The sequence below is a fragment of the Gadus chalcogrammus genome, chromosome 21 (assembly GCF_026213295.1).
Source record: "Gadus chalcogrammus isolate NIFS_2021 chromosome 21, NIFS_Gcha_1.0, whole genome shotgun sequence".
NCBI classification, from domain to species: Eukaryota; Metazoa; Chordata; class Actinopteri; order Gadiformes; family Gadidae; genus Gadus; species Gadus chalcogrammus.
Window position 1 is genome coordinate 621,344 of NC_079432.1, and position 12,045 is coordinate 633,388.

The 12,045-nt window shown below is 49.2% G+C and overlaps 2 protein-coding genes across 3 annotated transcripts in view; both read left to right on the forward strand.

Annotated features, from left to right (window-relative positions):
• The first annotated feature begins 1,151 nt into the window (after nt 1–1,151).
• pax1b (paired box 1b) lies at nt 1,152–3,972 on the forward strand. The gene is made up of 5 exons (XM_056581817.1): nt 1,152–1,254; nt 1,810–2,427; nt 2,910–3,037; nt 3,233–3,434; nt 3,884–3,972. The coding sequence occupies exons 1-5, from the start codon at nt 1,251–1,253 to the stop codon at nt 3,970–3,972; spliced, it is 1,041 nt and encodes a 346-aa protein (XP_056437792.1). The 5' UTR covers nt 1,152–1,250.
• A 2,091-nt stretch (nt 3,973–6,063) lies between these two features.
• LOC130374038 (protein CEBPZOS-like) overlaps nt 6,064–12,045 on the forward strand; it is a 34,508-nt gene continuing 28,526 nt past the window's right edge. Inside the window, exon 1 of one of the 2 annotated variants that reach the window (XM_056580598.1) lies at nt 6,064–6,331. The gene's annotated coding sequence lies outside the window, so the exon portion shown is untranslated. The remainder of the gene's footprint in view (nt 6,332–12,045) is intronic. The other variant, XM_056580597.1, reaches the window with a different exon arrangement.

Here is a 12,045-nt window from a genome sequence, read left to right on the forward strand (position 1 = left end):
ATAGGCCTAGGGCTTTTTTTTATATCAAATATATGAAATATCTTTCCAAGACATGTCTCTCTCGGTCGGCCTAAGACAGTCCGACGTCCTTATCTCTGACCTTCTAGCGCAATAATCAATGTGAAGTAACTCGTTAATACTCTCTTCTGCCCACTTCTCTCGGGGGCGGGACGGACTCCATGACGACCACTTATCTAGGCTACCTAATGGAGTGGGCGGGTCTAGGACAACGTCCGGTTGGCAGATATGCCCACAGGGTTTGAACCGGACAGATCAATGATACGTTCAAATCGAGGTGTCCTTCTGTGGTTTGAGGGATATCTGATTTTAGAATCAATGGGTTATTGTTCAATTGATAATTAATTCAATTGAATGGGATCCATATTAGGCCTACTTTTTTATTATTTTAATCGACGGATAACAAACACACATTACACATCCAATTAGGAATGGAAAATGTTGTAACTCTTAAGTTACAGTTTATGTATATCAGAGCTTTGAATTAAACATTGAATTGTGTAATTTAAATTTTCGTCTATTTTTCCATTTTCGTTTCTCGTTCCCAAAGAAAAATGTCCTGTGTCTCTGCGCACTGTCCCACAAATAACTTTTTCTCATTCAATAATCGCACGAATTGTAGTGTTGGTTTAGGCCTAATTGAAGTTTGCAATTTGTTCCCGATCCACCGTATTACTTGAAGTTATATTATAAAGTTGAACACGAACCTTCCAAAAAATAGAGAACGCTTAGTAGACGTATGTTTATATAGCCTACTTTAAAATATGTATTTTATCGTACTTTTTAACTTTTGAATTAGTATTTTTTTTATTGGAAGGGGGGAGGGGTTAAATATTAACAACAGGTACGAGGTGGGGGGGCGGGGGGGGGGGGGGGGGGGTTAAATAATAACATCAGGTATGAGTATGAGAGGGAGGGAGGAGGGGGAGGAGTTAAATAATATCCACCACGCGCTGAGGTCCATTTGGAATCTGAACTTCGCGACTTGCGTGGGACGTCCTGTCGACCGTCCAGCTCCAAGGAGGAGAGGCTCTGGAGGAGCATCACGGAGCGAGAGGAGGGACAGCAGGGCCGACTCCAGAGCGGCGGAGCAGAAGTACGGCGTACAGCGCGCTCCGGCCCACTGCGTAAAGCTCGTTTTACGCACATGGGGACGTCGGAGTGACGGCTCACAGCGGGTCTCTATGCCTGAGGAAATGTTTTTCTGCCTCCGCTGACAGGAGCCGCGGGCCATGGGTAGGACCAATATAACTATTCCAGAAGCCGTTCATCTTTGTATATCTCTGTCTGTCTGTACATGAGGATAGCAATATTTGGCGATCCAGCTTCAATGTAGTGTGAAGCTGACGTGTTCATACTAACCTTGGATGAGCCACACATTAACTGAATAGTGTTGAGTGGATAGCCTACACTTCGAAGTGATGTTACAATTATTGTAATGCAGGAAGAATGAATTATTCAATGTTCATTATTATGTGACCTTTAAATATTAACAATATATTGGAGATAATCCTTTTTTTATTCATCCAAAGAAATCTGATATAAAACCCACCGAAGTGGGCTGTTGTGTTTCTATGTTTGATTCCTCTACTCATAACCTCCATTAATGTTTAATTCCTTTACCATAACCTCCACTTTATCTTTAATTCCTTTACCATAACCTCCACTTTATATTTAATTCCTTCATCCTAACCTCCACTTAATGTTTGATTCCTTTACCCTACCCTCCACTTAATGTTTCATTCCTTTTCCCTAAACTCCACCCCTCCCGTTCGCCCTCCGTCTCTCCAGACCAGTCCTACGGGGAGGTCAACCAGCTCGGCGGGGTCTTCGTCAACGGCCGCCCGCTGCCAAACGGGCTCCGGCTCCGCATCGTGGAGCTGGCCCAGCTGGGGGTCCGCCCGTGCGACATCAGCCGCCAGCTGCGCGTGTCCCACGGCTGCGTGAGCAAGATCCTCGCGCGGTACCACGAGACCGGCTCGGTCCTACCCGGCGCCATCGGCGGCAGCAAGCCACGCGTGACCACGCCGCACGTGGTGAAGAACATCCGTGAATACAAACAGGGAGACCCGGGGATCTTCGCGTGGGAGATTCGGGATCGGCTCCTCGCGGACGCGGTCTGTGACAAATACAACGTCCCATCCGTGAGCTCCATCAGCCGGATCTTACGGAACAAGATCGGGAACCTCTCCCAGTCGAACCAGTATGAGAACCACCACACCAAGACCCACCCAGGCCCACTGGCCGGCAGCCCCGTGCACGCCTACGCCTTCCCGGGGCCCCTGGGGCCCTCACCGGGGAGCAAGGTCGGAGGGGTCTCCGCGACCCACGTGGGGCTCTCGCGGGCCTGGCCGTCCGTGCACACCGTAAGCAACATCCTCGGGATCCGCTCCTTCATGGACCCTTCAGGTGGGCGCAGCACGTGACAACCTCCTATGGTCGGTCTCGAGCGCACACATCAGCGTTGACGCCCGCGCCGTTACGCATGCCTTTACGCCACGTACCGATAACCATGTGAGGCTTTTAGAAAGAGAAACGAAAAGAAGGCAAACACACAGAGCGGCCGCTCAGTGACCTGGTACCAATGAGCCAGGCCGCTGGGATGTTGCACCAGATAGTCCAAGAATGAATGAGAAAATTTTACATTTAATCCAACACGTGGTTCAATAGAGGAGAGACAACTAAACTGTTCCATTTATTTAAATTAATAATTTATTTAAATTAATCGAAAATTAGAAAAATTGAATTCAGTGCGTAAAACTAAATGAACTCGTCAGGTTAAAATCTGATATCAAAACATTATAGATCTTGGCTTATACAGACCTTTTTCAATCTGGATAAGACGGACAGCCTCACTAAATTCTGCACATTCAATCTAAATGTTCTCCCAGCTTCATCCGGACCGGACGGATACGCGCCAATAATGGAGGAGTGGGCGGGCAGGGCCGGTGCGTTCCCCTCCGCGCGCGCTGTCCACGTGGACAAGACCGCGTCAGACCCAGACGTCAAATACTCTCAGGTACACCCTGTGTGTGTGTGTGTGTGTGTGTGTGTGTGTGTGTGTGTGTGTGTGTGTGTGTGTGTGTGTGTGTGTGTGTGTGTGTGTGTGTGTGTGTGTGTGTGTGTGTGTGTGTGTGTGTGTGTGTGTGTGTGTGTGTGTGTGTGCACATGTGCACATGTGATATACTCTGACCGATAAATGTGTACGCCTCAGTGCTCGTCGAACCTGTCCGGGTACGTGTCGACCTGCGCCTACTCGCCTCCCGGCCAGTACGGGCTCTACGGCGGGTCAGGGTACATGAGCCCTGCTGGGGCGGGCTGGCAGGCCCAGAGCCCCGGCTTCAGCCACCCGCTAACCACGGCCTCCCCGACCTGCGGAGACTTCCATTCCGCGGGGCCGCTGAAGCAGAGACTCGGTGAGGACCGGAGGCCTCTCCACTAAATGAAATGGTTTGATTTCATAACAATTCGTTTCGGACATTATATGAAACAGAACCGTTTTAATTGTTGTCTTCTTAAAGACTGGCCCTTTATTCTATTATTTTATTATTTTATCAATACAAATAATGATAGTATTGTTGTATCATTAGGCTATTTTTGTTTTTGTCATTTAATTAATTAAAAAAATCAAATGTATTTATTTTTTATTAAAATTTACATTAGCTGTTAGCTTTTTAGGACAGATTGGCACAATCAGAAAAACGGTTAAAGTCTTAGGTCTGCAACACTAAAAAGTACATTGTTGAACGGTTTTATCAAGGCTTCATATTGCAGTTCAGGATTAATGTTTCCTAAATTAAGGAGGAGAGGGGATCTTGATATTAATTATTAGATTATTAAATATATATTGGTTTGTTCCCTCCAGGTGACCGGAAGCCGGTGGGGGGGCTCAGCAGGTATCCCCCGGAGCAAGTGACCTGCCCCCAGCGCCTCTCGCCCAGCGGCGCCTCGTGACGTCAGAAGAACCACTCGAATGCTCGTTGATCCGTGGATGACGTCATCAGAGTGACGACATCGTGTCCGTCCCGTCGTGTTTTCCTGCAACCCCTTCAGCCTCGTGCTCAGGTGACCGCAGCTCCTCCTCGTCATCGGCGGGTCCTCGTGGACGTTAAGGAAAAAAAACGTCCACGAGCTCCCGCGCGCTCTGATAGTGGGGAGTGCTTGACAGACATGGCGGCTTCCAATGATATTATTCTTAATACGATGCGTTAAATGCAAATGTATTTTTATGAAATTACTTGTTACTTATGTTTGTTGTTCTAAAATAAAGTTATGCAATTCAAAGTGTGTCGACATGTGAGAAGTGAAAACAGTTGTAAATTAACGGCGCTTCGCGAAATGATATCTCAGCTCGTGGGCGTCGCACTGCGTCACGCGTCACGCGCCTTCATAAACATGATCGCCTCCACATCAAGCAGACGGAAAGAAACCCGAGACCCCACGCAGTATCCTTACGATCTAAACTTCATAAACGATGACGTATTTTATGAAGGTACTAGGCCTACTACTTTGGTATTGTATTGAAGCTGGGTGTTTCTAAATAACTCTGAACAGGACAGTAGAACGGGGCCGGATGGGTCTCTCTCTCTCTCTCTCTCTCTCTCTCTCTCTCTCTCTCTCTCTCTCTCTCTCTCTCTCTCTCTCTCTCCTCTCTCTCTCTCTCTCTCTCTCTCTCTCTCTCTCTCTCTCTCTCTCTCTCTCTCTCTCTGTGTGTGTCTCTCTCTCCCTCTCTCTCTCTCTCTCTCTCTCTCTCTCTCTCTCTCTCTCTCTGTGTCTCTCTCTCTCTCCCTCTCCTGCTCTTTCCCTCTCTCTTTCCCTTGCTCTCTCTCTCTCTCTCTCTCTCTCTCTCTCTCTCTCTCTCTCTCTCTCTCTCTCTCTCTCTCTCTCAGGGCCCCTCCCCTCTCCAGTCAGGGGCCCATCGTCCTGAGACCCCTCTAACCTGGGTCTCACTGCGGGGTCTCCAGCCCAGACACACAGCTCTGGGGACTGGATCTAACCTCCCCCTCACACCCTCTGCCCCCTGCTTCACCCCTCCTCCCTCTCCCCCCTTGCCTCCCCCCTCCTCCCACCCCCTCACACCCTCTCCCCCCTGCCTCACCCCTCCTCCCACCCTCTCCCCCCTGCTCTCTCCCCCTCCACCACTGGTGAGCAGTGTAACTGGTATCACTGGTTTAACCACAGGTTGGGGGGTGACTCTGGGTGAGCCAGCAGCCCTTCTCCTGTCCATCGTCTCCCGTCTGTTCAGAGGACCGGAGTGCCCCCCCCCCCTCCCCCATGCCTGGGGGGAGAACCAATCCCCGTCTCTACGCATGTGTTCCCGTATTATGGTTACCAGTGGGCGTCCCAGTGAGCTGCTGGTGTTGGACTGGGCGGGGGACACATGTGGGAGGCGGTAAACCCTCTGGTCCGACCTCAGGGGGCGAGTTAGGGGGAGACGGGGGAGACGGAATGTGAGGACGGGCCAGGAGATCTCTCTCTCTCTCTCTCTCTCTCTCTCTCTCTCTCTCTCTCTCTCTCTCTCTCTCTCTGTCTCTGTCTCTGTCTCTGTCTCTGTCTCTCTGTCTCTGTCTCCCTCTCTCTCTCTCTCACTCTCTCTCCCTCTCTCCGTCTCTGTCTCTGTCTCTGTCTCTCGGCTAAGCAAAGCTACGTCGCTACGGAGACGGATAGGCTGTCCAAACAAGATGGCTGCCAAACTTGCGTGGAGTTTCTGACGTCAGTGGTAGGCCTCCGCTTTGCTGGTATGGAGCCAGGTGTGTGTGTGTGTGTGTGTGTGTGTGTGTGTGTGTGTGTGTGTGTGTGTGTGTGTGTGTGTCGTGTGTGTGTGTGTGTGTGTGTGTGTGTGTGTGTGTGTGTGTGTGTGTGTGTGTGTGTGTGTGTGTGGGTGGTCTGGGCAGATGCTGACATTTTCGATGACACATCTAAACCTGCGGTTATGTAGCAACCAGAGTTTCTCCGATTTTATTTTGATGTTTCATATAGACACGTGTACACAACCACACGCACACACAAAGAACGCCACCACCTGTTTCCACTTAATTCACCAAAGACACTATGACGGGCCGACCCTCTCTGGCTATAAAGCAGCAGAACCATTAACCCCCTCGCTGGAGTTATACAACATCACCAAACTCTAGAGGAAAGCGCAGTTTGTCTGAACCCTAAAAGGGGGCCGGGTTCGGAACGCGTTCCGGACGATTGACCAACAGCCCGACACGCAAGACCTGCAGCCGAGGCTCCAGAGAACCGCTGGATTCTGCGGTCTCCAGCACACGGCAGCCCCGACCGGGCACGACAGAAAACTCATCTCGTGTTGGTACGCATGTTTAAATTATGTGACGAACATTTATCTTAATTATGTGGTAGATCTGAACTGCTTACACATGTTTGGACTGAAACGTATTTCCATAAAATTCCCTTCCTCGTGGATCGCATGCGATACAGTGCCACGTAGCGACGGAAATAAGTCATTGCATAAACAGAAGACGCTTCGTAACAGTACCAGCACCTTTCATGTTATGCTGCTTATTAATAACCTGGCAAGATGGAGACACTGAAAACCGCAGTAACCCATGTTATTAAAATAATAGACACGACAAATAGATGTAGCCCTATCACATCAATACATTAAGATAAGACGGCCCCCTAAAATGTGAAACCACAATTTATTAGAATATGAACATGTTTTCACATGTTACAAGTGGGCTGTGGGAGACGAGAGCTCCCGGGTTCGGGTTAACATCTTGTGAGGGCTTCGCGTCTTTTTTTCAACGCACGGCCGAGCGGCCGCGTGGGGAGACTGGAGAGGAAGTCGTGAAAATAGATGGAAAGAGAAAGTCCCCGATGGGCCGTTGCGGTGGTCTTTCCAGCCGAAGACACGGCCTGTGTTTATGTTTAGAGGAGCGCTTCACATTCATCATTCCTATTGGACGGTCGGGGGCTCGGACCCGTTCCATACTATAGGCTACCACACAGAGCTGCTCCGCTGGCTTGGGGCCAAGCGGGGGGCGGGGGGGGAGACGGGGGGAAATCGAGAGAAGCAGAGGGAGACAATCTTTATAGTTTGGAGTTACCGTTCAGACTATACTTCGATCTTAGTTTTGGAACGTGATGGGCAGTGCCCGTATGATGCGGGGGGGGGGGAGGGGGGTGGCATTGTGTGGGGTTTGTCTCAATGGGTTGGTTAATGTTACTGTGTGATGGTGAGTTATTGTTCCCGACACACGTTAGTTATTGTGAGTGTGTTTTGGTGTGTCGTATCATATGCGTCAAAAAGTCGGTGGAAGGGGCGCGAGAGTTGTATAACTGCTGAACTTGCGCTCCTGTCTCGTAGTGATGGGGATTTCGGCTCTTTTTAGGGAGCCGGATCATTTGGATCAGAGAACAAGAGAAGGCTCGTTCGGCTCCCAAACGGCTCAGCCAAATGTAGCCCGTTTTGAATTAGGATTTGGATGTGTACGGCTATATATCACTTAAATTATTCAATACATCCTATTATTATTCAAAAGTAAAAATTACATTTTCTAATGTCAATAAATTGCTGATTGTTTTCATTGCATATGAGCGCAGCAACCATTCCCGCCCCTCGGTGCTTGTTTAACGGTATGATCCTCGTCCATCCCCACTTTATTGGTTGCATGCATGCACGTGACAGTCAGTCACTGCACACACGCATAGCATGCACGGAGCACCCGTAGCTCGGAGATCTTCATATCATTCTGCCTAGGCAAACTTTATATAAAATAAAAAACAGCTCTCGGTCGGGAGCCTGTTGACATAAGTATGTATGATTGACTGTGATGTATTCTGTACTGTATATCTGTTCCACACCACAAGGGGGCGTTATCAGTTTGGTAATAGATGTGATATGTTTGGTGACGTCATGCCCCCTATAAATATGAATGTTCTGGATTTGATCATTCTCTTGGCCCGCTCCCAACATGAAGGCTGGAAGAGCAGTTTAGTTATTTACTACAAAATAAATATGCCTTGAGGCTGAAGACTAAAGCTCGTCTCGTCTACTGTTGTTGCACTGTTGGACTCCTGCTGTGTTAGTAGTGCTCCTGCTAACAGGTTATGGGCCCAGTAACGACGACGATAGTTGCAACAACGGAAAGTGGCGGCAAACTTTAGCTAGTCAGCAAAAGTGTGTTAGCTAGTTAGCGCGGTAAAACCGGGAAGCTAACAAAGCTGAGGAGAATGGCACATCAAAAGGCAAAGTGGCCGATGTTTGACGGTAGGGCCGAAGAATATGAGCTCTGGGAAGAACGGATGCTGTGTTGTATGCACCGTATCAGGTTAAAAGAGACTATTCTGAACGAGCCTGATGGACCGCTGACGGCTGAGGAACGAGCCAAGGATGAGGAGCTGAATGCTGATGCTTACTGCTCGTTGGCGCCATTACTGGATAACGTGAGCTTGGGACTGATATTCAGAGACTGTAAAAACAAGGGACGCGAGAGTCTGCAAGTGTTGAGAGAGCACTACATTGGCAAAGGAAGGCCACGGATTATTTCGTTATACATAACGTTAACCTCGCTGAAGAAAGCGGACACTGAGACTGTGACAGAGTACATTATCCGGGCGGAGCAGATCTTCACAGCGCTCAGAGGTGCAGGCGAGGCACCGAGTGAGGGGTTGATGATGGCTATGATTATGCGGGGACTTCCAGAGAACTACAAGCCGTTCACGCTGATGGTAACCCACGGTTCAGCGGAGGTGAAACTGGCGGAGTTCAAGGCTAAGCTGCGAAACTTCGAGACGTCTGAGGATGCTGAGCCAGTAGCCGAGATGGCGGGAGAAAGGGTGCTGAAGGCTCGCGCAGCACTGAAGAAAAAGAACAGCGGATCTTCGACAGAGATGGCGTGTTGGCGGTGCGGTGAAAGGGGACATCGAAAAGATGAGTGCCCAAGAAAAGTTTGGTGCAGTTCCTGCAAAAGCACAAGCCACAGCGACAACGCCTGCAGGAAGAAAGAGCGTGCACAAAGGTCCAGGTGTGCTCGCGCTGAAGATCACAGCGGCGGTGGCAGTAGCAGAGGCGGCGGCAGCAGCGGTGGTAGCAGTGGCGGTCGGACAGCGAATGGTGGACGGATCGAGGCGCGGGGACCCGCGATAGACGACTTCACATTCCGGGCAGAGACTGAGGACACCTGCAAGCCAGCGCAGCAGCGGCAGATTGAGGGAAAAGCGCTGATCGTCGACACTGGCGCGACATCCCACATGCTGAACGACAGGAGCCGGTTCAAGTCCTTCGACAGCACATTCAAGCCGGAGAGCCACAGCATGGAGCTGGCCGACGGGAGGCGGACATTCGGGTTGGCGGAAGGCAGAGGAGACGCACAGGTGTGTCTCACCGACAGCGACGGACGAACATGTACAGTGACTCTCAAGAACGCCCTGTACATCCCTTCGTTCCCACAAGAACTCTTCTCCGTGAAGTGTGCCACTGCGCACGGTGCCAAGGTACTCTTCGAGGAAGGTAACGATGTTCTTGTAGCGCCTGATGGTGCAAGGTTTAGCATTCAAGTGTGTGACAGAATGTATTACTTGCAAACCAAGTGTGATGACAATGATGTGTGCAATGTTAGCCATGATATTCAAACCTGGCATGAAATTATGGGGCATTGTAACTATGATGACATACTGAAACTGCAGGATGTAACCCTGGGCATGCACATTAAGGGTGCAAAGCGTAAGCCTGAAAAGGAATGTCATGTGTGCATAGAGGGGAAGTTTACTCGGACGAGAAACAGAAATGCAACAGACAAGGTGAAAACACCACTGGAGTTGGTAAACACTGATCTAGCTGGTCCGGTGACCAATGGTTCAATCGAGGGTTACAGGTACATGCAATCTTTTACAGATGTGTGCACAGGAGTAGTATTCACATACTTCCTCAAAGCAAAGAGTGATGCCGTACTGGCTACTGAAAAGTTCTTGGCTGACATAGCGCCTTATGGCAGTGTGAAATGCATCCGGTCAGACAACGGGACCGAGTTCACAAGCAGAGAGTTTAAGACACTCCTGCGAAAGAACAAGATCAGACAAGAGACGTCCTGTCCTTACTCCCCACACCAGAATGGGATAGCTGAGAGGGAAGGGCGCACTCTCTTTGAGATGGCAAGGTGTAAGCTCATTGACAGCAACTTACCTAAGAGTCTATGGCATTACGCCGTTCAGGAAGCAGCATACACCAGAAACCGATGCTTTAACAAGCACATAGGCACAACACCATACACAGCACTGACAGGGAAGAAGTGTGATCTAACCAACATGCACAAATTCGGGTCTGAGTGTTATGCGTACATACAAGACAAGGGTAAACTAGATCCCAGGTGTGAGAAGGGTCTTTTCGTAGGGCACGACAAAGGCAGCCCAGCCTATCTAGTTTACTACCCCACCAAAGGTAAAGTGCAGAAGCACAGACTGGTCAAGTTTATCACTAAGACCACATGTGACAGCGAGACTCAGACTCAGGACTTAGGACTTGACCCCATTGTAAATAGTGACAAGACCGACGCACCACAGCCCAGTGCTCAGAGCACAGACGTACAGACTGACAGTCCACAATCCCCAGAGGATGATGGCGAGGAGCACCAAAGGGTGACGCCACAGGCCCCAAGCAGTGGGAGGTACCCCACTAGAGAGCGTAAGCCCCCAAGTTATCTCTGTGATTATGCTACTGAGGATGATAGTGGTGATGATGACAGCACACTCACCAGTGTTGACTATTGCTACCGAGCAGTGTGCGGTGTCCCACTGACCTTTAAGCAGGCTATGACATCATCACAAGCAGGTAAATGGGAGAGGGCAATGGACGAGGAGATGCAGTCATTGGAGGAGAACCAGACCTTTACCCTGACAAAATTGCCAGAGGGCAGAAAGACAGTGGGAGGTAGGTGGGTGTACTCCATTAAAGAGGGCGGTGATGGGTGTGAGCAGTACAAGGCCAGATTTGTGGCGAAGGGGTATAGCCAGAGAGAGGGAATAGATTATGGTGAGACATTCTCCCCCACGGCAAATATGACCAGTGTGCGTGTAGTCATGCAAAAGGCAGCACAAGAGAACTTGGTACTACACCAAATGGATGTAAAGACGGCGTATCTACACGCACCCATTGACCGAGAAATTTACATGGACCAACCTGAAGGTTATGAAAAAGGGGAAAACAATCTAGTGTGTAAATTACAGAAGTCAATTTATGGTTTGAAACAGTCGGGACGTAACTGGAATGAAATGTTACACAAATGCTTAGTAAATGACAACTTTACTCAGAACCCAGCAGATCATTGTGTGTACACAAAAGAGTCAACGCAGGGAGGGAAGGTGATTATTGTCATTTGGGTGGATGATCTCATCATCGCAGCAAACAACACAATAAGTCTAGAGCAGGTGAAGGCAATGCTTTCCACCAGGTTTAAAATGAAGGACCTAGGCAGGCTGAAACACTTTCTAGGCATAGACTTCAGTCAGACTGACGATTGTGTAACCATGTCACAACAGAGGTATACTGAGAAGATTCTCAAACGATTTGATATGCAGGAGTGCAGAACACGTGACACACCATGTGAACAAAAGGTTGATTACACTGACGATGCACCAAAGATGACTGATGTAAGAAAATACAGGGAAGCTGTAGGTAGTCTCATCTACTTAGCTACTTGTACGAGACCTGATCTATGTTTTGTGGTAAGCAAGTTATCACAACATTTTGCAAACCCCACAGAGGAAAACTGGGTGACAGTCAAACATGCACTGCGTTATCTTAAAGGTACTACTGACAAGCAGCTGACTTTTAAGAAAAGCAGTGATGGTTTAGGCCTTTGGGCATACAGTGATGCAGATTGGGGTGCAGACACCAGCGACAGACGGAGCACGTCTGGCTACTGTGTGAGCATGAGCAGTGACAGCTCACTGGTATCATGGAAGAGTAAAAAGCAACCCACAGTAGCGTTATCTACATGTGAAGCCGAATACATGGCTTTAGCCCTAACAATACAGGAGTGTATCTATCTAGAGCAATTACTGAAG